Source organism: Cucurbita pepo, chromosome LG04, assembly GCF_002806865.2.
Source record: "Cucurbita pepo subsp. pepo cultivar mu-cu-16 chromosome LG04, ASM280686v2, whole genome shotgun sequence".
NCBI classification, from domain to species: domain Eukaryota; kingdom Viridiplantae; phylum Streptophyta; class Magnoliopsida; order Cucurbitales; family Cucurbitaceae; genus Cucurbita; species Cucurbita pepo.
The window spans coordinates 9,333,473-9,359,049 of record NC_036641.1 but is presented as its reverse complement, the minus strand read 5'-3'; the positions used below and the strand labels follow the sequence as shown (position 1 = coordinate 9,359,049).

The following is a 25,577-nucleotide window of genomic DNA, read 5'->3' as shown; positions in this document are numbered from 1 at the left end:
TGACCGGGCCTATCATATCAAAAGGATTCTCAATAGCTTTCACTCAATAGCTTTCATCGATCAAACAAGTTGAACAAGTTGAGAAATAGAAATAGAATTGGAATGAAGGTGTGTATTTTCATTCATAACGTTTAAATAAGATACAACAACTAATCCCTACCAACAAGTAAAATAACTCATTAAATATTGAGAATAAAATAAAATATACTACTAGTCAAATCATAAAGAGAATATTAATTGATTACGAATATCTATATTTCATAACTAATTATTATAATATATTCTCCAAATATTATATCTCAACGCTATCATATCAAAAGGGTTCTCAATAGCTTTGACCTAAAGATCTGATAGCTTTCTTCGACCAAAGGTGTAGAAGCATTCGGTGTGATATCATATCAAAAGGGTTCTCAACAGCTTTGACCCATAGGTCTGATAGCTTTCTTCGACCAAAGGTGTAGGAGCATTCGGTGTCAGTCAGGATAGGATAAATCTCTTCAATATGCAATATTCGAGATACTTTCTTTCTCAAGTGGGTATGAGATATCGAGTATATAATCCGAGTTGCGCTTTCCAAACAGACTATATTACTTCATCTTTCCGTCCTTTGCATCAGTTTAGAGATTAAATTTAGACATTTGAACTATAAAGACTAAAATTGAACTACTCTCGAGAAAAAAAATGATATTTTAATATTTTTCTATAAGGTTAAACCCAAGTTGGGAAAAAGAAAAAGAAAAAGAAAAGAAAATAAAATAAAATAAAAGTTGTATATAAAGAGCATCCAATCAGGCTCTTATCTTTATATATCCATTTTGTGTAACCCCATCATCATATAAACCACACCAATATACACTTGTGTTTTGTGCTCTCTCTCTCTCTTACGCTCAAATCTCTCTCTCTCTCTCTCTCTCTCTCTCTCTCTAGATTTAGTTTTTTTTTTTTTTTTTTGTTGGGTTGTTGGGTTGTTGGGATATCATCATTGTGAAAAATTTAGGGAGAGAGATCAGATTTGTGTGGGTAAAAAAATGGGAAGAAAGTGCTCACATTGTGGAAACATAGGTCACAATTCAAGAACTTGCACCAACTTCATACCTTCAACGCCCAATTTGGTTGGTAGCAATGGTATCATTAGGCTCTTTGGTGTTCATCTTGATGCTTCTTCATCATCTTCTTCTTCTTCTTTTCCCATTAAGAAGAGTTTCAGCACTGATTGCTTACCTTCTTCCTCTCCTTCTCCTTCGTCTTCCTCTTCCTTCTCCTCCTCGACTCGAGTTCATCTCGATCATAATTCTCTCGAAGAAACTCGATCTTCCAATGGCTATCTCTCCGACGGCCTTCTCACAAGAGAGCAAGAGAGGAAAAAAGGTTCAATTTTTCCTTGTCTTTCATGATCAAGTTTTGATTTTTAATGATGGGTTTGATCTAAATTCATCATATTCTTGATTTTGATCCAAACCCCATTGTTTTTACCCTAAAAAAGTTGTTTTTTGATGAATTTTTTTTTGTAGGGGTTCCATGGACAGAAGAGGAGCATAGAATATTTCTAATTGGACTCGAAAAGCTTGGGAGAGGAGATTGGAGAGGGATTTCAAGAAACTATGTGACCTCAAGAACACCAACCCAAGTAGCAAGCCATGCTCAAAAATATTTTCTTAGACAGTCCACTGCCAACAAGAAGAACAGGCGCTCAAGCCTCTTTGACACGGTTGCTACCTTTTTCCCCTAAATGTTCTTCTTATGGGTTTTGGCTTTGATTTGTAATTTAGGTGTAATNAAAAAAAAAAAAAAAAAAAAAAAAAAAAAAAAAAAAAAACACACAGGTTGGGGCAGCAAATGATTCAACAACAACAAATTCTAAGAACATTGAGGTGAGTTTGAAGAATCCTACAAGAAGTTCTTGCATGGAAGTGATGAAGAACAATGAAGAACAGCAATTATTGGGAGCTTCTTCTTCTTCTCCTTCTTCGGTTTGGGTTTATGATGATCTTGAGCTGACTTTGGGAGCTCCAAGGGCTCCAAATTTGGAATTGGAACAACCCAAAAAGGCACCACCACCTGGTTCCCTACTTGTTGGCCCAATTAGTGTTACCTAATCATTATTATTATTATTATTATTAGTTAAAACTTCCCCAAATCATCATCAAATTCAATATATTTCCCCCTTGATCTTTTTGCTTTGGAAGAAATAAACAAGACATGTTATTGATGATGATTATAGTTTTTAATTTGATTGACTCTATTAGTTAATTAATTATGTTATCTTAAATCAATGCATTGGGTTCCCCACATTTGAGAGTGTTTGTTTAATATTGTTCTTGCTTCTTGTGATGAACAAACAGATTTGTTTTGAAAAAGAAGAAAGTAAGTTATGGAATAATGATTTTGGGTTTTCATTTCTTAGAAAAATAGAAATCTTGGCTGCTCCCAAGATGGAAGAAAGAGCACTTGATAGTTGGAATGGTTTTGTTGTTTACGTCTTCTAAAACATTTTTCTAAAACGTGATTTGAGGCTTGAGCATGTGTTTTGATATTGTCTACAAAGTGCAAAGTTTACACGGCTGAACTTATTCGCTAAATTAGAACAAAAGTGTTGCATAATTATTGTTACCCTGTTGCAAGAGTGAACTTATTCGCTAAATTAGAACAAGTGTTGCATAATTATTGTTACCCTGTTGCAAGAGTGTGATTCTAACACTGTCAGTAATTTGAAACATTACTATTCCAAACAAAAAGACATCGAACATAAGCATTATAAATTTCTACAACGTACTGTGCAAGAAAACATCTAATTTTCGTTAGGTCCAAAGGGTTTAAATTGATGATCGATTGTATTAATACTTGAGAAGTTATATTCAAGCTCTCATTGATGCTCGAAAAGTTAAATCGTTGGATTAAGATAAGTTGGATCATTTAATAACACGAGACCGATTCATAACCCTTCAATATTATTTCAACAAAATGTCTAAATGGTTTGCTTCTTGAACTTTGGTCATAACTATGACAAGAAGTTTGGAGTGTTGAGGCATTACTGCCTCTCTCCTTAATTACCAATGAATTTTGGCCCACAAATTTCGAAGCACTATGCCTCTAATTAATTTCTTTTTCAATAAATTTCATAATTTTTCTCTTTTAATTCTGCAGAATCAACAGCCACATTATTTCCTTCCGTCTCTCTTCAGATAATTACCCTAAGAAAATACCCCCAAACACAAGGAATGGTTTATCATTTGACCTATTTCGGACAAGATTAAGATGTTTACACGACCCCCCAAAGACAAGGAAGTATTTTTCATTTACGTCTTTCTCCTCTTTCATTTCTCATTCTTACGAAATTTTCAATTTTGCCCATTATAATCAAATTTTCATTTACCCCAATCTTACTAAAGAAGTGAGAAAGTGTTCCGCAATGAGTTGCGTCGCAATTTTAAAATGAATGTTTTTCACCTTTCTTAAGATAGCACAGAAAGTCTTTTAGGGTTGGTTTGCATCCTCCAACCCAACATCGAAGGGTCTCGTGCGCGCTTATCATCGTCTAATTAGGTTTGAGCTGCCTGCAATTAAGAATCGCCCGTAGAAGCCCTCGTGACTTTCTCTAAGAATTAAATAACTTTGAAGGATGCCTTTTGTGTTGAATGAAAAATAAGAAAATGTAGCGAACAAAAATAGACAAGACGGGGAGAAAATCAAAGGCAAAAGGGTTAGAAAGAAAGACTTTATCGTTGTATCCCTTCCGGGTTTCTAAGATTGAATGGTATAATAATTTGAGGATGGAATTTGATGATGGAGACAAAATATAATTCCAAACGGAGTTTTGTTTTGTTATTTCATGTGGGACAAAATAAAATCTTGGGAAAAGATATAAAGGAGGGAATCTAAGGAGGAGGGAGGATGAGTAAACTGAGTGAGAATTGTTTCAACTTAGAACAGCCAGTGAATGGGAATCAAATGTAGATAAGGTTGTCTACAAAATGATACTCACTTTCTAAAACGTATGATATTACCATGTTCCTAAAACGTATGATATTACCATGTTCCTGTATGTAATATCAAGATGAGTTAATTGCTGTACAGTTAATACCAGAACCAAAGGACAAAACTTGAGGACAATAAAGAGAATGGGGTCATATCATTCAATTTAAATAATGAAAAGGTTCATTGGTCCTACTCATTTATAGTCCAAAAACCCTAAATATCGTACACATATAATAAGAAAAAGGTCCTCTAAAATAGTTTCCTACCTGACTTGTCTTTTGAAATGTATAAAGTATTATGAGATTCCAAGTCGGTTGAAGAGGGTAACAAAATATTCATATAAGGGTGTTGAAATCTCCCTAGTAGATGCGTTTTAAAAATCTTGAAGGAAAAAAAAAAACCTAAAAATGACAGTATCTACAAACGATGGCCTTTGACTGTTATAAATAGTATTATAGTCAGGCATTAGGCAGTGTACCAACAAAGACGCTAGCCCCTAAAGAGAGTGAATTTTGAGATACCACATCGATTGGAGGAAAGAATAAAACATTTCTTATTAAGGTGTGAAAACCTCTCTAGCAGATGCGTTTTAAAACCGTGAAGTTGATGGCTATATGTAACAAGCTAAAACAGACAATATCTGCTAACGTTGGACTTAAACGATTAAAGTATCTTCCAACATGCACTAAAAGGAAAACCATTTCCTTAAAGAATCACAACCCTGTTTGTACCATGAACCACCATCATTATGCTGAAAGAAGAACAAAAATCATAGGGATTCTCAAGTAATTTGGATTTTTCAGGACTTTATTTCGCTAACAGAAAATATAAAAACAAAAACGTTTCTGCAACATTTATAATCACTTTTCAACCTACCCAAGATGTCCTCTTTACTACCTGCAGTAGGCATCACTGAGTTGTCAAAAGTATAGTTTGTTTGGATGGATGGTATTGGGACAACCAGCAAGCAGATAAATTTCAAACACAGATCACATATACTTTGTGTGGAGGATAAACCCTTTGTTCTAAGCTAAGCACACAGAGCAAAAAGCCATGGTTTTATCATCTTTCCCTAGTTGTGCATTACACAATACCTGTCGTCTTCGTCGTCATCGTCTAAATCACTATCAGAACCTTGTAGAAACTCTCATTTCAATTTGTTGACATGTTCTGCCATGATTTAATAATACAACAAAACTTAAATCCTCATATTGAGAATCTATTCTAAAGAAAATGAGCTTCCATTATGTGATGCTTTTCTAAAGGGAACCCTGAGTGCATACCCCTATCTAATAAAAAGCCGTTTGATCTCAAAAGGAAAGGATAAAGAGAAGATTTGAGGAAGATAAACTAATATAATCTTCAAGGAAAAAGAGGAATGGAAATAATGCATTTTGTTTGTCTTGTTGTGGCACTTGGAACTGGGAGAGGAGGGACCAGTGGACCCAAGTGGTGTTAGTGAACATAATTCACTTTTGATTGATGTTGATCTTTCAATGAAAGAAAGGACGTGTAGCCTTATCAATCACATTGGTATTTCGGGCTTTGAAAAGCAAACTACTTTTAAGGTGCATTGGATATGGCCTACTTATCTGATACTCATTTCATTATTACTGACCTCAAAAATGCCGAACTTTGTTCTCCGCAGAAGTATTGCTGTCCAAGTCATCGAGGCAGCAGCTCCTACCCTCTCTAGGTCGTTGGTGAGAAATTCAAACAGCATGAATTTTGAAGAAACAAGTCAAATCCGTCCATCATCTGAGCCTCTCTGTGGACTGAAAATGGCCTGGATACACTAAAAAAATTTTGAACTACATTACTTTTCGGGTACATAAAAGTTGGGGGGTGTGGACAACTGTGTGACGCAAACTTGTAAAAGAACATATAGAATGAAATGAACGGCGTTAACAAAGGGAAATTATTTTACAATGAATAGGCCACCTATAATAACATAACGGCCTAGATCAAAAATTGGAATTTTTTGTGAATGGGATTTTGAGAATCGTATTCACACTACTCTGGTTCTCCATCCCAGTGGAACTATTTTGATATGATCTTTGCCTGTGTCGGAATTTTGCATGGAAAGTTAGCATCTTCAGGTCCAGGACAGTAAAATACTTGAGCCTAATAACACCTTTCACTCTCCTGCACCTGTTCTATTTCACAAGAACCCTTCGGTCAAAATGTGGTTACCACTGTCGTTTGCTTTCATGGCATGCATTATATCATGAAACGTGAGAGTCTTGAACCACCAAAGTGATGCGCTTGATACCATCTGTTCGAAAGCCATCTCCTTTAAATCCCGTCTGGTAGGAAAAACCATGCACGTTATCTTGGGAACAATATCCAACAAGAACTGAGAGGTGAGTTACTAGAGGCTGAAAGTTACCTCACTCAAACCATCAGGTGAAAACCAGCGGAACAACACTCCAATACGTACCACAGCAGGAATAAGCTTGAAAAGCAATGGGGTAGTCACCTACACAGTTGGTTTATTAGCACACACTCAATTACAATAATAAAATTAGATCATTTAACTTCTTTGGTAAGGTTTCTCATTGGAATACGTCACCAAAGACCAACACATTAATGACGTTTTTCATTTGATTGGCAACAGCGCAGGTATCTTAATGGAAACTTCGATAAATTATTTAGTCTTAGGTTAGCAAATTATTTGTTGCAAAAGAGACCCACAATGGCTTAACGAGAGTGGAATGGGGAGAGTTCAATCACATTGCAGGGTACGCATTAGAAATTAGGTGTTTGGGGACTTCAATAAAGAAAAAACAAAAAATTCTAGTAAGTCTTGCCAGCACAAAGGTTCTGTGTTCATTTATCTTGATGGCCAATCTAAATAACAATAATAACAAAAATAAGAAGAGAATAAAGAAACTTATAAACATACATTAATTAACTCACCAGACTAAGTGCAGTTGTCCCCAGCAGCAGTACATACAATTTTCCCTGAATATTTTTTTAACTGTGAGAGGAAATTTTTATTTAAAAATGAAACAGGAAAACATTGTAAGAACTTCAAAATTTTAATGAACAAAAGTATAAAATAATAATATGAAAGATTAAACAGAAAAGGGGTTCTCCTTAAAGCATGATCTGCATCACCCTTTATACCATTTGCAACTTGTTTCATTTGCTCAAAAGAAGATAAGTCTAACATACTTGGCTGTTTGGGTAGGCATGTAAACATGGAAAAGTTATCCATACTTGAAACCTAGCAGATTTGATCATTCTAGATGCAAGCGTACTACGTTAACATAAGTCTACGCAAGTATTGGAAAACAAAGTGGAAATTTATGTTTCGAGTTTAGAGACAGTTCTTATCAACATCAACAAATTACAAACCTCAATCAGAGATAAGCTTACAATTCAAGCACCAACCTCGACAAGATGAAGATTAGATGCACGACTTAGAAGGACAAAAGAAAATTCCCCAATTTGTGCAAGTGACATCCCAACCTATAAGATGGAATTATCTAAGGCCTCTTTGAACAACCATTATAGTAGCAATCATAATCATAATAATAATAATAATAATAATAAATAAATAAATCATTGTGAAGAAACAGATTTGTTAGAACACATCTAACCAGAAGTGAAGTCTTGTTGTTGTATCCAAATCCCTTGACAACAGCAGCAACCACTAAAGTTTTTATAACGATGACCAATATTACAGCTGCAAGTAAAATATCAATGTGGTTCCATAGGAAATGAACATGAATAAGCATCCCAATGCTAGCAAGAAAAAGTGCAGCAAAGAAGTTGCGGATGGGCTCAACCTGGTAATCGAGCCATTGAAGAGGTGTTAACAATTTTCATGACAGCTAAAACAGATTCAGGGAAAATAGATCACAATGTTGAATAGATCACAATGTTATAGACCCTAGCAATATTATGTTTATATCAACAGATTCAGAGAAAATAGATCACAATGTTAAATAAAGCTGATGAGAAATTTAATTGTCAACATCTTGTTTATCCGGGACCCAAAATTATGTCGGAGAAATTCATTACATCGAGAACGTGAGATTATCAATATGATTGATGTCCAACCCCCAAAAAAATATATTTCAAGCTAGATCATAAGTTCTATGTTGCAGGATTTTATTACATCTCGACCGAGAGATTTATCAATAAGCTTGATGCCCAACCACCAAAAAGATACATTCAAGATGGATCATAAGTTTTATGCTGCAGGATTTCATTACATCTGGAATGGGTAATTTTTCAATAAGCTTGATGCTCAACCCCCAAAAAAATACATATTTCAAGCCAGATCATAAGTTTCATGATGCAGGATGTCATTACATCAGGAACATGGGAATTATCAATATGCGTGACCATCATTGCTGCCCTCCCCTCCCCACAAATATATATATATATATATATATATATATATACATACATTTAAAACTAAATTATTTGGAAACGTACAGTATCATTCAAGTACCCAGATACTCTATACAAATTCTCATTTCCCGACAGAAAAAATAGCTATATCTATAATCATCGACACAGTATTTCTAGACCTTTTTCCATGTCAACACATGTTTGTAGCATGATTTCAGACCTGAAAGCTTACTATAGTTTTCAAATGCTTCAAAAAATTCCACCTGTTCTCCACAGCATAAAAACAAAGGGAAAAACCTTCAGGCTTTAAAACAGAGTGCATTCTAAATCCATATTACCTGTTCGAGTGTGTGCTGAGCAAGATCGGTAGTTGATATCATCACACCCGCAGCAAAGGAACCCAATTCAAGGCTTAAACCAAGTTTATCACTGCACTGTACAGGTGGTAATATAAATGAATCAGTACTGCACTTGCATGCACCCAAAAAAAGTACTGGTAGATGCTAGGTGTTGTAGATAGACCATGCCCAACAACTTTATTCTCGACTCTAAAGTCTTATTGGCTTTAATAGGGGGAGAAAAAAGGATAAGACAACTAGATAAGAACCATTTTTCAAGTCCTACAACATAATAGAATATGTAATCCTGAGAGAGGAAAATTCCACAGCTAGAAAACTGAAGTTCTTGACCATGTATGATACCAATGTCCACCCAATTGATACTAGAAGTAAAAACATGTATGGTTTCTAGAATTAAGCATTAGGAAGTGATTGTGGAACTAACCCAAGCTACAAGTAAGCAGAATGCAACAGCTGCCAATTGATAAAGCTCATTAGTCTGCATGGAATAGATTTTGATAAGAACATGAAGCAATAGTTGTAGCAAACAGAGAAAAGGTTGCTCTTACCTGAGATGACAGGCTAATCATAAGCTTAAGGAACCACGGCACACATGTGCGAGATAATATTGACAAAAAAATAAAAAACGTAATCAAGACCACCAACCTGGAAAAGAAAGAAATTAGCTGGGAAATATTAGTTCTAGTTGAATGAAAAGAGTAGTCAAAATAATCTCAGTTGTCTGATCGAACAACTAGAAAATTAAATGAAAGGAGTAGCCAGAATTAGTAGTCCATACACCAACTAGCTAAGTTTTCAGATCTAAGCGCCATAATGCTGGAAAAGAAATTTTTAGTGATGCTGGATACTTGACTTATTTAACAAAAAAAAGAAAGCTAAAAAAGAATCCTCGTGAACATATACAGACAGCAGCTATTCTTACGACTTAGTCATGGACAGAATTCCTTGAAGAACACCAGAAGTACCACCAAGAATCGGAAGCAGGGCAAACAGCAATCCTACAGTTGAATCCTGGTGGTGCATATTGAACCAAAAAAGATCTCATCAATGTTTTGCTTGTAAGCTAGTGGTTATCTGTTAAAAACATTCTGTCTCTCACACACACACACCCCTAGGACAAAACTTAATACAACCAGTATTTAGGATACCACATAACCAAGCCATCACTAATTAGTATTATGATAAAAGTGTTGGAAGAAGATTAAGTTGTATACCTGAAGAATAAGAGTACCAATGGTCACCTGACCATGAAGGGCATTGATGCTATTTCGTTCCATTAAAAACTTCAAGACCTACATCAGATAATAGTGTGGAAGTGCCCAAATTAAATAAGATAACCATAAAAAGCTTATTAATGACTGAGGAAAGCAGCAATCAATTCGATTTCTTAAAAAAAATACTTATCCAATGCAAAGTTCCTTCAAAATAATTATTTAAAACAAGACCAAAAACTTGATGAAAATAAAAATAAATAAAAACTCTGAAGCCCATTGTCACTGGCCTACAAAAGCAGTTTTCTTAAAGTTGGAATAAATGGCGTTGAGAAACATCACATTCATATTTATATCTATCCAAAACTTCAAAACAAATCTTCTGATCTTAGAGGATATAAAATAGTGTACAAAGGAAGGTTGTTGTGAGGTTGTTATGAGATTGAGTAATAATTGATGAACATATTCCATTGGGAATAACATTCTTTACAAATCAGAAAAATGGTAAAACATTTACCAAGTTATAGATTAGCATAAGAAAAAAACAAAGGTGTGGAATTCATAACTCTCTCAATGTTTTTTAAATTTTCTTCATTTTTCGAACTGTCTCCCAATGCTCCTTTAGCCACACCGTAGGTAAAATAACTTCATTCAACTAAAAAATGTAGTGCATAAATCACAAGGAATTACCACTGCAGTCGAAGACATAGACAAGAATGCCCCAACGAAGACCCCCTCTGATGATTTACCACCACACAGCTGCAAAAGCAAGCAATTTCACATCAGAAGAAACCATTGAGGGTAACAATAAAAAAAATGCACTTATACTACGGATACAGCAAGAAGAAAGAGGAAACAAAAATATCCCAGATATAACATCAACTACAAAACTTTCACGTCAAGCAATAAACCCTAGTATTTTGATAATCCACCAAAGTTCCAGTAAAGCCCAAGGAAAAAAACAGTAGGTAAGCTAAACCAAAGACCATCAAAAAGGCCACAAAAAGGCAATTTAGCCCCCTAGTTGTGTATACTGACCAGATGTACAACTACATAGCAGAAAGGCTCAAGTGTAACTGCACTGAGCTTACTTAAGCCATCAAGATATGTTTTTAACTTGGGCCTAGGAAAACAACACAACTGAAAGTTTTAGTATGGATCAATCGGACCTTAACAAATACTTCGATATCACGAAATGAATCCACTGAGGAAATATGAATTTGCAAGAATAATAAAATTTGAAACCATGAAGCATGATAAAAGATTATCCCATTCTGAAGAGCATTGGATGAAAGAATCGCAATCAGAATTTTGTGCTTGAAAATGTGACCATACTCGTCATCCAGCAGAGAAATACAATGGAAAAAAGGGTGATCAGCATACAGCTGGAATAAATTCCCATCAGAATGTAAGACATACTGAAGCTGTAATTCCAGACAAGCACATAAAAAGGAAAATTTGGAGCAATCCTCCTAGAACAGCCACTGCTCGAACAACACGAAGCTGGAAAAAGAATAGAGAGATTATTGACGTGTTCTAAATATTTTGTAAGCCAGCTAATCATTGAAAAAAAAAATCCAAAATAAAAATGAAGCTGACTTTTGTAGTGGAGAACTCCAAGCCCAATGCAAAAAGAAGGAAGATCACACCAAACTGAGCAACTGTCTCGACCTGAATGTATAGTTAAAAGACAGTTTAATTCTTGTGAAGCAATAGAATATATTAAGGTAATATTCATTACTCCATAACTTACAAAAAAACCACACAGAGAAAATAGACAATTACTTTGCTTTGACAAGTATACATAATCTTAGATTGTGGAAATGTGTAGGTGAAGGAGGTGGTTCCCACTTCGATGAGAGTTCGTTTCTAGACTCATCAAGTCATGGGGTTTGGGTATTGGTAATCTAAGATTCTGTAATGAGGCCTTGCTAGCTAAGTGAAGCCACTTCGTGGCTGTAGTGTTTCCACCTTTCCTTTTTGTAGCTTTGGGTGATTGCTAGTATTTATGGCCCCCAACCTTTTGATTAGGTCTCTGCTAGGGGTTTTAAAGGCATACCTTGGAGCCCTTGGAATGCAATTTGTTTGGGGTATTAGTTCTTCTAGAGCAATGTGAAATGTTTTGTCTGAGATGGGTTGTTGGGTGGGTGATTCTTCTTTTGCTTCCCTTTTCCCCTATCTTTACCATTTGCGTCCCTGGAGGGGTGTTGGGTGGGTTCTATCTTTTCTTCTGAGGAGGGCTTGCTTTGATCCATTTGGGCTTTATCCGTTGGATATGGAAGACAATGAACTTTGATTCTTTACTTGTCTTGTTGGACTCAGACAGCTCGCAACCGGGGGGTAAGGATCTTCTTATATGTTCCCCATGGCCTTCGAACAAGTGTTTTTTTTTTATATCTTACATCGTCTGAGCAGCTCTAGTTTCTCTCAATTCTCCTTCATTCACCTCCCATGGAAAGTTGAAATGTCCAAGAAGGTGTGTTTCTTTGCTTGGCAGGTTTTGGGTGTGAGAGTCAACACCATGGGTCCTATCATTATACATTCTCCCTTCTTGTGGCAATTTCCTTTTTTTGTTATTCTTTGGGAGATGTGCTTGGAGAGAAACAAGAGAGTTTTTGAGGGTCTCGAGAGATATTTGAAAGAGATGTGGTTCCCTTGTTAGGTGTTCCTCTCATCAGTGACCAAGGCTTTTTGTAATTACTCTCTAAGTTTAGTCCATTTAGATTGGACCCGTTTTTGTACAGTTCTTTGGGTCTAGAGTCGTTCAACTTGCTAGACTGATTTTTTGTATGCCCTTTTGTATTCTTTCATTTGTTCACAATGAAAGCTCATTTTCTCATTAAATAAAAAAAAAATATAAGGTACACATGGTCATCTGTAACATTCACTAACAGCAGTATACTCGTATGCCTATCACATGAATCATTATAATCCCTTTACAAATTTTATCTAGTACCCAAAAACCAACAAGCATATCCATTGGCTTTATCATAAAAAAGAATGTAACAACAGAAAAGGACCAGGGAGAGATTCATAAATTTGTTAATTAAATGAGATAGACATAAATGAAACATACTTGCACCATTTCACTGACAAAGCTTAAACCTCCGGGTCCAATGAGAGATCCAGCCAACAGGTATCCAGTAAAGACCTGCAGAATTTACAATGCCATCGCATGTTTACAAAGAAAATAGTTTTAGGTCTGCCAAAACAATTTTGAAGCTTGTGCCCTGACGCTTGCCCTCTCAAGGTAAAGCAAAAAAATTTAGAAATGAAAGCATATGTTTAAAGGTTAGCCAGTTAGAAATGAAGTCGAAAAACTGGAATCTGTTTTGTATTAAAAAAGTCAGACTCAAATACATCAGTAACTAGTTTTAGAAAACAATGGGAAATAGTTTTTAAATTATTTTCTAAAAAAACTACTGAAAACACACCCAAATAAGCACAATAACTCTAATAAGATGCATATTCATTTCTTAGGGTAACTGTTCTAACAAGGGGTGAGAATCATGATGAAAAATCCATACCCTTAAAGGATAAATAAACTTCTCATTGCATGCAACTTTTCAACAAAGTTAGTTATCACGTTGGGCATTGATCCTAGGAGCTCTCCAAGAACACTTATGCATCTATGCCATTGTCAAAAAGAATGCTACAGTACTAGACTATGATAACGATTTTCATTCTTTAGAGAGAGAGAGAGAGAGAGAGAGAGAGAGAGAGAGAGAGAGAGAGAGAGAGAAAGAGGGAAAGAAGAAGGATGATAATCATACCGGTTGTCCTGCACAAGCAAAAGCAATGCCACCACAAGTTGCAGAAACAATAACAACGACTAGATCCGAAATCAATCTGCATATAAAACAACTGGATGAGATTGGATCTGTAACCCTTCATCATGTCGATGCATACCAAATGACAATGAATCAAGAAAAAAGACGAGACCCAAGGACTAAGTTGACAGTGCATGAAAGCCAACCTTAAATCCAATTGGAGCACTGGATACTTCGACTTGGGATTGGATATAATAAAGACATTGTCCTGATTAAATAATCCATTTTAATCAAAAAGAATCAACTTCATGAATAGTATTATATTTATTGTGGAACTTATAATGAAAAGTTGAAATGTATCAAGTATACACATTAGGCATACCTTCCGATCAATTAATGTGGGCATGTCTTCTGCTCGATTCTCATTATCTAAATTGAAGACATCATGGAACTGAAATGATCTAAGGTCCAAAAAAACAAATAAAGAGTACTATTACAGTGTAATTTTGTAGATCAGAACACATCTCTAATAATGGGTTAGCATTCATGATAAACACTTCAATTCAAACCTATGAAAAACAAGCTTTGTATACATGAACTGGAAGAAGAAGAACATACTTCTCCTCTTTCGATTCGTTCTTCTTTGACTTAACTCTGGCAACAGTCTCCAAAACTGCCTGACAAATGGAAACACGTTCATTTCAGCTAAAAAGACCAGTAAAGGATAACATTGGGAGTACATTACTGAACACCTTTGTCATTCCTACGGCATGATAATTTGTTCCTAAAAATACTCATAGTAATCATTGGTTAAAATGAGAGGGACGCAAGAGGATGATAATACCCCATCAGAGAACTTAAATCTGATGGCTTGAATTCAGAGGAATCTTGTCGTGTTCAAATGGAAATTTGAATTAACTAAAAGGAAACATATTGAACAGAAAGAGCAAGTTGGTTTGCCTTCTGGATTCTATTATTTAGATTTTCTACTATTAAAAGTTCGTAGAAAGAAAAGACCGGCAGTGACCAGGAAAAACGTCAACCTAACCTGCTTATCAGCTACGCTGTTGTTGAAGCTGCCAGCATCCGCGGCTGCAAGGGAAAGTGAAAAACATGGATACTCTCAATAAATTTAATGAAGCCATAGTTAATTTCTCAAGAATAGGCCAAAAGGAATACGGGAATGTGATGGAATTTATTAAATTATTATATAATTTTCCAAGACCATAGTGCATCAAAAGCTCTTTCCAGTTCAATTCCTGCTAACCAACTTTCCACATTTCCGGAGACCGAGGGGGCATCAAAGTAGCATGCAGAACATGAGTTCCAACAAACTCCCAATACCAAACCAAATTACTAACGTAAAACAGCTCTCGAGGTAAGAACACCTGACGAGTAACTGGAACAGGTGGAAACAAACATAAAAAGTAAACGTAAAAGAATACGGGACAGAGGCACGAACAAGAACTAACCAGAAACCGAAAAAATCAAAGGAAAGAAGAAAAACTGGCATCAATGTTCAAGAATCAAAGAATTGAAAGAACACAAACGCATTCCGCAAATTACGGAATCCCAGCCCAACAAGGGAGCTTACAAACCCTAAAACAACATAGAATGCAAGGAAAAGAGAAGTGGAAGGCAGATCAACAAACCTTGATCACTCTGCCCATTCTCAATGAATTCCCTCTCGAGAGCCTGATCGATTATATCAGCAAAACTATGGTCGTCATTGGCGGATCTCGAGGAGTTAGAATCGAAAGTAGCATTGATCTCGCCGAACACCAAGTCGGATTTAGTGACGGTTAAGATGGAGATGGAAAGGGAAGGGAAAGTAGCGAAGCAAAGAAGAAGGTGAAAATATAGCAAGAGGACAAGAATTGCAGAGGACGGTAACCTCATTGCAGAAACGAGTAAGAAGGGAAACAGCAGCCGGCGCGGTGGCGGTGGCGGTGGCGGTGGCGGTGGCCTCCGTCTCCGAGTGGGCTTAAGAGGATGAAGAAAGGCGGGGGGACGAAAAGGTGGTTTATGTTCCTCGTTGTTTATTTATAAATTTTATTTGTTCAGTGAAGTGATCGGCCAACGGAGCAAGTGACGAAACAGGAAAGTACGAAAGTACCCCTGGAAGTTGGAATGAATTACATCGGTGACGGTGGAGAAGAAAAATGCGATCTGTACGCGCGCTACGCAATAGACGTGTGAATCTGAGTTTGGTCCCTCCCTTTTATAGATCAATTTCATATTTATATATATATTCAACAAATATTAAAAATGTTCCTAAAGTATTAAATAATTTTAATTCATAATTATTGCCATAAATGTTAAATAGCCAAATATGGATTAGTTTGTAATTTATTGAAGTATGACTAAACGGATTTGTACTGGTGGGTAACAAATCCACGGTAGATTTATAAATGTTAAAAACCATAAAGATATAATATTGTCTGCTTTAAATATAAGTTCTAAATGAAGTAAATTTTGAAAACGAGCCTTTTAACTTAATAAAAAAGCTTCGAGGACTATCCAAAAGTAGACTCTATTTCTACATTAGGTCAATTTTAATTATATGCTTAATAAAAAAGATTCTATTTCCAATCTCACGTAAGTTTCCTTATAAACTCATATGCCATATTATAAACGCATACTTTACAAAGTTTTGTTGGCTCTCTTCTCATCATATATATTTATGTTATTGATGTCTATAGCAAATCGATACATGTCGGGCAACGATATAAGGTCCCATAGAAGAAGGAACGAAGAATGATGGTCTATTTTCGATCAGCCGATTGGAAGGAAAACTAGTTTTGTACCCGTTACTTAGAAACAATTCACAAGTTTGGTGTCTAATTCGTTTGGCTTTCAATTTGACTCGTGGAGTCAGCTCATGCCTTCTTTAATGCCAGTCTCGTAAATTATCGTTGGTCACATAAATTGGATCAATTAAACTAAAATAATATACCTGTCCGCCCACTAGCTTGTTATTTACCATTTTTTTAATTGATATTACTATCTAAATTTAAAGGCCAAATTCGTAATTCAAATAAACTAGTAATTGAATTTTTTTATTTTTTTTTTGTTAGCTTAGACATAATTCAAATATTATGAATCTTCACATTCACTAGTTATTAAAAAATATATATATTACAAAGCCTTTTTCGGGTAATTAAGTTCAAAAGACAAAAATAAAAATTTTAATAAAAAAAAAAAAAAAAGATTCTCACGCTTTTTTTTAAATGTTATTTAAAATGTTTTCGATAGGCTAAAATTTAACGTGAACGGATTTCGAAGCCCACAATAACCAATAAAAACTCAACACGTGTTGAAGTCATATTCGAGCCAACAAAAGCTCTCCACGTGGACGGCCACGACGGTTCGAGCTTATTGGGAAAACTCATTTGACCGAACCGGAAAGGACTATTAATTTTCACGAGGCAATTTGTTCGAAACAATTCCGGTTTCGGCTAAACCGCGGGTTCACCTGTTTTGGGGTCTGTAGCCGACGGCAATGGCACGTGACATCGCCATGCACTATGGGCGGTTTGTGATGAGTTTTTTTTTATGCAATTAAATTACAAATTTTATAATCTATAATTTTAAGACTATATAAAATTATAGTCTTTATACATAAAATATTTTTCAAAAAACTATCAAATCATATAAAATTCTACCCTCTAAAATCACATCGAGTGACTAAATTTTTCATTATTATTATACTAAAAACAATATTAGGAATATCTATATCAATTTTACAAAAAAAAATCGAATATTATCCTACGGTATATATTTATACTATGTAATAGCACAAGCTAGCCTCATGATGATACGTAAAGCGGACAATATCTACTAACAATGAGTTTGGAGTTTGGATTGTTACAAATAGTATAAGAGTTAGACATCAGACGGTGTGACAGCGAGGATGTTGGACCTCCAAAGGGGTGGATTGTGGAATGAAACATATCTTATAAGGATGTGAAAACTTCTCCGTAGTAAACGCGTTTTAGAGTTGTGCTATTGACAACTATATGTAACGAAACAATAATGAATTACATAACATTAAAAAAGAAAAAAGAAAAATGATGGAAAAGTGTGTTGTATTTAAAAAAAATAAAAATAGATTCTGTTCTTATAAAAACTCACCCATTTTGGTTTGAGCCATTTCAATCCTCCACCTCTTTCCCAAACCTTGTCGGCCCTATCTCTAAAGCGATCATGGCGGTAAGCAACCGCATAACAGCGATTCTGAACTTCGTAATCTTCCTAAGTTCCATCCCCGTCATAGCCGCCGGAATCTGGCTTGCCTCTAAGCCCGACAACGAGTGTGTCCAGCTTCTCCGGTGGCCGGTTGTGGTTCTCGGTGGCCTCCTCCTCCTCGTCTCTCTTGTCGGCTTCGTCGGCGCCTACTGCAACCGCCCTGGTTTCTTGGCTGTCTACCTCTTCTGCATGGCCCTCCTCATCCTCCTCCTTCTCATTCTCCTTGTCATCGCCTTCACCGTCACCCGCCCCGACGGCAGCCATCCCGTCGCCGGTACCCGGTTCCAGGAGTATCGCCTCGACGGTTACTCCTCATGGCTCCGAAACCACGTCACTAGCTCCGGAAGCTGGCAGAACGTGCGTACCTGTTTGGCTGTTTCCGATGTCTGTCCGAAGCTGGACCGGCAGTTTTCCTCGGCCCACCAGTTTTTCGCGGCGGATATTTCCCCACTTCAGGCAAGTTTTTATTTATTTATTATTATTAAAATGAATTACCCTTATTTTTAACCATTATTCTTTATAATATATTTGAGACAAAAGTACTACTAAATTAATTCCTTGTCTAAAACAAATATTAACTTTTGAACATATAAAAATAAATAAATAACACTATCATGTATAATTTTTAGATGAAAATAAATAAATAAATATTTCACTAGCCACCCTTTTATTTTTATTTAAAAAATTAAATGACTAGAACATTCTAATAATCTCAATTTAAAAAATTTATAGTTAGAATTCGTTATTTAATAAAATATTGTTTGAATCCCAAACAATTAAACTCAGCCTAAAAAATAACTAGACCCAGACCCAACTCGACCAATTCACGAACCGAAGGTATAATCTTAGTTTAGAACGTTTAAATAAGATATAAACTGTCAACTAATACATAAAAATAAAGATAAGAAAAAAAAATATATCTAACTAAATCTTTGTAAATAAGATAAAATATACGACTAACAACTCACAAAAATAAAAATGGATTACAGATAGATATACTTTATAACTAATTATTATAATTATAGTTTATAATTATTTTTATTAATTTAACTAAAAATAAAAATAAATAAAAAAATAATAATAACAAAAACATTAGCTAAGTTATGTTTCCAAAACTGTAATTAATTGAGAGAGATAAATCCGTGAAGAACTGGTTTCACGGAATCTGTGAAGGGGACATGGAAATGGAAACTCCGAGACACAGAGAGAAAAGGGAGTTTGGGATGAAGATGAAGATGAAGATGAAGAAGGTTCGATCGAATCTCGGAAGTGGAATTAGAAACAATGCTTTTCAAGGAATCTCACCCCATTTAGACACCAAAAGCAGAACATTATTCGAATCACAAAAGCAGAACAACAATCCAAAACCCTAACGATTTCATCGAATAAATCCAATAAAGCCTAATCCGATTTCATCTCATCCATTTTCCTCTAAATTTCAACAGTCAGGCTGCTGCAAACCGCCGCCGGCGTGCGGATACACTTACGAGACCCCGACGACATGGATAAACCCGGACAACCCGACGTCCGACCCGGATTGCTTGATGTGGAGCAACGAGAGGACCCGACTCTGTTACGATTGCAGCGGCTGCAAGGCAGGGCTGCTCGGAAACCTCCGCCAGGAGTGGCGGAAGGCAAACGCCGTTCTCATCGTCGCGGTGGTGGTTCTGATTTTCGTGTATCTCGTCGCCTGCGCCGCCTATAAGAATGCGCAAATCCAGAATATCTCTGTTCGGTATAAACATGGGTGGATTTGAGTTTACCCCACATCCAAACGCTCCCCATTCTCCCTTCAATTGAATGCTTATGTATGTTGTTTTATCTTGTAATCTTTTAATTAACTTATAATATTATATGTGTTGAACTATGCTCAAATTGGTATATATTCAATTTAGTATCACAAGAATATTAATTAAAAAAAATGTACAAATTTACAGATACAAACACGCTTGAATCCTCAAGGATTTCACATAAATAGGTTATGATTCTCTTCCATTTCTCTCGAGTAACTACACAAGAGTTACAACTAAAACACCTATGCACGATAATTTAAAATAAATAATGACATTATGTTTATAATATTAAGAGAGATCTAACAATTAGAGTTCTTGCTAATTTTTGAAGTGAACCAATGGGAGAAGTCCAATTATTTTGAATTATTTGGAAGCATCTTATAGATCAAATGATTGACGGTAGGTGTATTATGACAACCATCAATCCATCCTACTCAAATGAATTCCATTGTGGAGCTGTATGCACTGCACAAATGATGTATGTACGGTTGTTAATCTTATATTTTTTATTCTCTTTGAAATAGAGAAAATCATTTATTAAATCATCAGTATAATTTCCTTATTAATATTGTAATTTTATTAGTTTGTGATGGGCGGTTAATGCTTAATGATTAAGTGTTTTTTTCCCATAAAAAATAATGATTCAACCAATAATTATGGTTGATTTGTAGTTGCTCAATAATTATCCTTATTTAAAAAAAGAAAAGAAAAAGATTAAAAAGAATGGTAAAAAATGGATCTCATTTACACGAAGGATCCATTACTGGGTAGGTAAATATAGCTAAGTTACAATGCTAACAACCTATCTCCAACTAGGATTAAAAATAATCGTTTTCAAAAATTAAAATTAAGAGTTTAATTTATTTATTTTCATATGAAATTTACATTACATTATTATCAGACAAATTAAATATTTTAAAATGTTCAAATTATTTAATTCCAATTCTTTTGGGAATAATTCTTTTTTATTAAAAAAAAAATTCAATTTTCTGAAATAAATAAATAATTAGTTCCTTCTATGAATTTTCGTCCATCGACTCTAATAATAATAATAATAATAATTTAAAATCCAAAATAAAAATCTATTTATATTCTCATCTTCTATTCGCTCTCATCAGTTCCGCCCCTTACTCCGACCAGCTCTTATTCCTCCTCTCCGTCACCGCCGCCGCCATTTTCGCCGGCAATGGACGGACCTAGATTCGTAATCGAAGCACCAGAAGCGGAATCCATGGCGAAAAAATCAGGCATCGCAATCCCTCAGCTTCTTCCATCTCTGGTTGAATCGGCGCAGGGCTTAGCCCGGCCGCCGATCTCTAAATTCCACGTCGGCGCCGTCGGACTTGGATCCTCCGGCAGAGTGTTCTTTGGAGTGAATCTTGAATTTCCTGGCCTTCCTCTTCATCACTCTGTTCACGCCGAACAATTCCTCGTCATGAATCTCGCTCTCAACGACGAATCTCGCCTCAATTTCCTTGCCGTCTCTGCCGCGCCGTGTGGCCATTGCCGCCAATTTCTTCAAGAAGTTCGCGCCGCTGCCGAGATCAAAATCTTCGTCTCCTCAATCGAATCCTGTTCCAAATCGAACGATTACGTTCCTCTCCCCGAACTTCTCCCCCATCGATTTGGCCCCGATGACCTTCTTGATAAGAGCATTCCGTTGATTCTCGAACCTCGATTTAACGGCCTTTCCCTGCCGGACGAATCCGCCGGAAATCATAATGGCGATTGGGAGAAACTCCAACGCGCCGCCCTAAACGCTGCGAATGTGTCCCACGCGCCGTACAGTAAATGTCCTTCAGGAGTTGCGGTGATGGACGCTGATGGACGAATTTACAAAGGACCGTACATGGAATCGGCGGCGTATAATCCGAGTATGGGGCCGGTACAGGCGGCGGTGATAGCGTACGTCTCCGGCGGCGGTGAAGGGTATGAGAAAATCGTCGCCGCCGTGTTGGTGGAGAAGGAGGGCATGGAGGTGAAGCAAGAACACACAGCAAGGCTGTTACTGCAGGTAATCTCGCCGGTGTGTGAATTCAGAGTGGTTCATTGTATCGCCGCCGTGTGATTGGGCGGAAGAAATTACCGGAGGTTCCTCCATTAGAGAAGAGACTGAAGTGTTTGGTGCATGTTAATAAAGACGATTTCGGAATTTCAATGGCTCTGTAATGTTTAAAAGCTTCCGCAGAGAAATTAATGGATNTGGAGAGAAATGAAGAGTTGGGCCTCCTGAGTTGAGCATTTACGGCCCAAGCCTATGGTCACGTGGCCTTCACAAGCCCACGGTTGAACCACTTTTAGCATTCTCGTGTTTTTATTTTTATTTTTTTTTTGAATTTGGATCACAATTTCCGAGATGATTTAGGCCGATTTTCCATAAAATAAAATAAAATTAAAAATTCCTTTGACATCATTTTAATCAACGCTTAATTAAGAATTTAAGATAAAAGGGATTATGATAATATGAATCTTATATCAATTCTTTATGACCCATATCATCATTTTAAAGTTTCTTAAAAGAAAAGACACTCTATAAGCATTCTAAGCTTTGTTCCCTAAGATCGGTTCGACGGAGAATTATTATTTTTTAAAATTATGATTAAATATATTTGGGTCACATGATCTCGAAAATTTAGACAAAAATCCTTTTATTTTTCAGAGAATTAAATACCATTTTCTCATATAAAATTCAAATTGCCCAAAATAAGAGGTATAGAACCGAGAGAATCAAAATGAAAGAAAAGGTAGAAGAATGGAATGAAGAATGAGATGTGGCGGCGGAGTAAGTGGTCGGAAGGTGGAGGTTGACGGCGGCGAATATGGCTGGTGGGATGGAGAGGTCCAATCCACTATACTTTCCAACTTCTGTGGGGGAATCGTTTTTTTTTTTCCACTTCAATTGATTCTACACAAAGTTAAACACCAAAAAGAAAAAAAAAAAAGAAAGAAATAAAGTGCCTTTGGAAAGCATCATTACTTTTCTAGTGGGTGAGTCGAGATTTTCGACCTGAGAATTAAGAAGCTTGTTAATTAGAATAATAGTTTGGATAGCTCGTGTTTTAAAAAGTTATGTAAATGAATGGGTTTGAGAGAATAGGTTTGGGATACTATCGTTCACCTATTAAACGCTAAATTTGAGAAACCCAATAGACAAATATGGATTCTAATTCTTAAACCAAACCCGCAAAATTCAACACCTAACCCAAACACCTCTTTATGGCTCGTTTGTTTCAAGGTTCATGAGTATGAGTTATAATTCTTTTCAAGACGCTTTTAATTTTCTAATAAATAAGGAAAATGAAACATTCTTTATAAATGTGTGAAAATCTCTCCCTAATTGATGCGTTTTAAAAATTTTGAAGAGAAACTTAGAAGAGAAAGCCCAAAAAATACAATATCTACTAACGATAGGCTGAGGTTCTTACACGAAGGGTATGTTCCAAGATGTTAAAAAAAATACAGAGATTTTAATCAAAGCAAGCAAAGCTAATGGACAATGAAAACCAGGGAGTGAATTATGAACAATAACAACAAAATTTACAAGGAAAAACATGAAACTCAAACTCTTTTCCGTTTTAGAACATCAAGAGCCATAAAATAAAGCGCTGTTTGTTTGTTTTTTCTATGATAGGGAGAAAGAAGCGGAGGCAGCGTGCTTGAGAGGCATCTTGATGACACCTCTTCCACCTGCACATTCTGATAAACCTTCTTCATCCAAAGAGAAAATATCCTCACTTCCTTTCAATGCTCCATGCACAAACACCACCACCACCCCAATGGACATAGAAATTATAATGTTTTTAGTTGCATGTGTAAAGAAAAGCAATGCAACGGTGATTAAAGTTAAGACCACCATCACCAATCGATCGTCGACCGCCCTGCCTCGAATCACAAAGGGTTCATCATGTAAGAAATATAAGTACAGCCAAGCCAACAATGAGATGATGAAGACCATAAATGAAATGGGTTGCCATAGCAAACTTAGAAAGAGGATGAATAATATGATGAGAATGTAATTGGTCCAGAAGAACTCTGCATTGTTCTTAATTCTGTTGATTAGCTGCTTAGAGGATGCGGGGAAGGTCAGGTCTTGAAGCTGGATCATCTCCATCCATGGCCTTTGCGTGCCGAGGCACGACGCAATGCGCTCTCTTGCACGAGAAGTGGAATGCAGGTTCGATAAAGGGACTGGCTCCGTCGGGATTGTTCCATACGTTGCCATATTCCCTCTTATTTGGCCGTTGCTAGAGAGATGGAAAGATGGGAAGATGGGAAGAGGAGGTGAGAGAGAAAGAGGGAGAAGGCTGAAGGCGCCATTAAACCATAGCCATATATGGGGGAGAGAGAGAGGTTAAAAAGAACCATTTTTGGCAGAGCCTAAATACTTTGTTCTAAAAACAGAGAATATTATGTGCCACTAATGTTTGAACTGTAAAATCATCAGCCAAAACAGATATGGAAGCTACAGACTGGTATTTTTTCCCCCATGGAAACTACTTTTTATGTAAGCCAGACGTCCATATCAAAGAACTTAACTAAATTAAGAATACGATTAAAATTTGTGTTCTTCTCATCAACCAGAATTTAGCAATACTTTTGTCAAGTGAAATATCAGGAATGAAACCAGAAACTCATAATCTAAACGGGCTATCTAACCCTTGTGGGTCATCAATATGGCAGTGCCTCTCAGCCTAGATTTCTTAACCTACAGATCTAGGACACAGAGTAACTAGGATCTGTTTCTTTACAAGTCTAACAATCTCTTGCAGATAGTGTTAGATCCAACATCGGTTAGGAGAAGAACGAAACATTCTTTGAAGGGTGTAGAAACCTCTCCCTAACAAATGCGAGTACAATATCTGCTAGCGGTGGGCTTGGGGATAACCCTCGAATATTGTGCTACTCATGCTTTAAAAGCCTTGTTGAGATATGAAGGTTGAACAATCTCTTGCATATAGTTTTAGATCCCACGTCGATTGGAGAGGAGAATAAAACAAAGGGTTTGCATATAGTTTTAGATCCCACGTCGATTGGGGAGGAGAATAAAACAAAGGGTGTGGAAACTTCTCCCTCGAAAGGGAAAGTCCAAAGAGGACAATATCTGATAGAGGTTGGCTTGAGGATAATCCTCCAATATTGTGCCGCTAATGCTTTAAGAGCGTTGTTGTGATATGAAGGATGAATGAGATGTTGAGTTTCAACAATGAAAAGCACTAAGATGAATTAGATTAGCATACCATGTTTCCAGTATCAACCAGGAGGAGAATGGCGAGTGCTTGAGCTTTCACTTCTAAAACTTTGGTTTCATTGAAGGTAGAGCTTACCCAGGGTGATCTTCCCAATACTTCTCCTGCACATTTTACAAGGATTGAAGAAGGTACAAGGGCATAAAAATGGAAGTGTATGAAGAGCAACAAGAAAGAACAATCCAAAAAACCCTACCATTAAACCACATTGCACGCTCTGAACTCCAGATTCCCAAATCGCAATGAACATCCAAGTTCAATGTTCAAAACAAAATTTAGACCTAAACCTAGAATGGGTGACATGGATGCACGCAGAATGACTTCCAGATTCCCAAATGGCAAGGAACATCAATTCCTTCCTATATAAACAATGGAATTATGAACTTGACCACGGAGGAATAAGGTAGAGAACCGTTTCTCCTTCCCTTTCATCGATGTTTCAATCGGCTTAATTCACAGTTTCGGCGTCAATCGAATAGAATCAAAATGACACAAAATTGACACACATGCTAAGTAAAACGATAATTTGCATGAGAAGAAAAATAATTGAACGCGACACTACCGAAATTACCTTGTAGAGTTTCTCGGTGATGGCAGCGCCAATATATAT

The 25,577-nt window shown here is 36.3% G+C and overlaps 5 protein-coding genes across 8 annotated transcripts; 3 read left to right on the top strand and 2 right to left on the bottom strand.

The window, feature by feature from the left end:
• Positions 1 to 833: 833 nt before the first annotated feature.
• Positions 834 to 2,290, top strand: LOC111793756 (transcription factor KUA1-like). The gene is made up of 3 exons (XM_023675786.1): positions 834 to 1,368; positions 1,512 to 1,708; positions 1,824 to 2,290. Exons 1-3 carry the CDS (start codon positions 1,029 to 1,031, stop codon positions 2,094 to 2,096), a joined length of 810 nt encoding a protein of 269 aa, XP_023531554.1. The 5' UTR covers positions 834 to 1,028; the 3' UTR covers positions 2,097 to 2,290.
• Positions 2,291 to 5,771: 3,481 nt separating this feature from the next.
• LOC111793754 (K(+) efflux antiporter 4-like) lies at positions 5,772 to 15,808 on the bottom strand. Of its 4 annotated transcripts, none has more exons than XM_023675783.1 (20): positions 15,333 to 15,803; positions 14,729 to 14,772; positions 14,299 to 14,357; positions 14,063 to 14,141; positions 13,887 to 13,948; positions 13,684 to 13,759; positions 12,987 to 13,061; positions 11,510 to 11,581; positions 11,330 to 11,413; positions 10,601 to 10,669; positions 9,914 to 9,991; positions 9,622 to 9,710; positions 9,248 to 9,344; positions 9,124 to 9,177; positions 8,679 to 8,774; positions 7,581 to 7,769; positions 7,372 to 7,449; positions 6,895 to 6,939; positions 6,365 to 6,454; positions 5,772 to 6,281 (listed from the first exon to the last, which is right to left on the bottom strand). In XM_023675783.1, the coding sequence occupies exons 1-20, from the start codon at positions 15,577 to 15,579 to the stop codon at positions 6,201 to 6,203; spliced, it is 1,764 nt and encodes a 587-aa protein (XP_023531551.1). In that variant the 5' UTR covers positions 15,580 to 15,803; the 3' UTR covers positions 5,772 to 6,200. The 4 variants fall into 4 exon arrangements, 3 of the variants coding, with proteins under 3 accessions (XP_023531551.1, XP_023531552.1, XP_023531553.1); XR_002814973.1 differs by having other exon boundaries at positions 6,268 to 6,281; positions 6,895 to 6,955; positions 15,333 to 15,807; XM_023675784.1 differs by lacking the exon at positions 5,772 to 6,281 and having other exon boundaries at positions 6,369 to 6,454; positions 6,881 to 6,955; positions 15,333 to 15,808.
• A 1,975-nt stretch (positions 15,809 to 17,783) lies between these two features.
• LOC111792928 (tetraspanin-2-like) lies at positions 17,784 to 19,779 on the top strand. Its single transcript, XM_023674556.1, has 2 exons — positions 17,784 to 18,384; positions 19,374 to 19,779. The coding sequence occupies exons 1-2, from the start codon at positions 17,887 to 17,889 to the stop codon at positions 19,683 to 19,685; spliced, it is 810 nt and encodes a 269-aa protein (XP_023530324.1). The 5' UTR covers positions 17,784 to 17,886; the 3' UTR covers positions 19,686 to 19,779.
• Positions 19,780 to 20,796: 1,017 nt separating this feature from the next.
• Positions 20,797 to 21,883, top strand: LOC111792927 (cytidine deaminase 1-like). The gene has a single exon (XM_023674555.1). It carries the CDS (start codon positions 20,908 to 20,910, stop codon positions 21,787 to 21,789), a length of 882 nt encoding a protein of 293 aa, XP_023530323.1. The 5' UTR covers positions 20,797 to 20,907; the 3' UTR covers positions 21,790 to 21,883.
• Positions 21,884 to 23,096: 1,213 nt separating this feature from the next.
• Positions 23,097 to 24,758, bottom strand: LOC111792929 (PRA1 family protein F2-like). Its single transcript, XM_023674557.1, has one exon. The coding sequence runs from the start codon at positions 23,941 to 23,943 to the stop codon at positions 23,344 to 23,346; it is 600 nt and encodes a 199-aa protein (XP_023530325.1). The 5' UTR covers positions 23,944 to 24,758; the 3' UTR covers positions 23,097 to 23,343.
• Positions 24,759 to 25,577: the final 819 nt, after the last annotated feature.

What these genes read in the sequence shown, in the direction of transcription:
- LOC111793754 (XM_023675783.1), bottom strand. Translation starts at nt 15,579, where the DNA reads ATGAGGTTACCGTCCTCTGCAATTCTTGTCCTCTTGCTATATTTTCAC. An exon ending in GTGCTCCAATTGGATTTAAG is followed by an intron (nt 13,760 to 13,886) that starts GTTGGCTTTCAT and finishes TTTTATATGCAG; the next exon opens with ATTGATTTCGGATCTAGTCG. An exon ending in TGGAGTTCTCCACTACAAAA is followed by an intron (nt 11,414 to 11,509) that starts GTCAGCTTCATT and finishes TTCTTTTTCCAG; the next exon opens with CTTCGTGTTGTTCGAGCAGT.
- LOC111792928 (XM_023674556.1), top strand. Translation starts at nt 17,887, where the DNA reads ATGGCGGTAAGCAACCGCATAACAGCGATTCTGAACTTCGTAATCTTC. An exon ending in CGGATATTTCCCCACTTCAG is followed by an intron (nt 18,385 to 19,373) that starts GCAAGTTTTTAT and finishes AAATTTCAACAG; the next exon opens with TCAGGCTGCTGCAAACCGCC.
- LOC111792929 (XM_023674557.1), bottom strand. Translation starts at nt 23,943, where the DNA reads ATGGCAACGTATGGAACAATCCCGACGGAGCCAGTCCCTTTATCGAAC.
- LOC111793756 (XM_023675786.1), top strand. Translation starts at nt 1,029, where the DNA reads ATGGGAAGAAAGTGCTCACATTGTGGAAACATAGGTCACAATTCAAGA. An exon ending in AGAGCAAGAGAGGAAAAAAG is followed by an intron (nt 1,369 to 1,511) that starts GTTCAATTTTTC and finishes TTTTTTTTGTAG; the next exon opens with GGGTTCCATGGACAGAAGAG. An exon ending in GCTCAAGCCTCTTTGACACG is followed by an intron (nt 1,709 to 1,823) that starts GTTGCTACCTTT and finishes AAAAACACACAG; the next exon opens with GTTGGGGCAGCAAATGATTC.
- LOC111792927 (XM_023674555.1), top strand. Translation starts at nt 20,908, where the DNA reads ATGGACGGACCTAGATTCGTAATCGAAGCACCAGAAGCGGAATCCATG.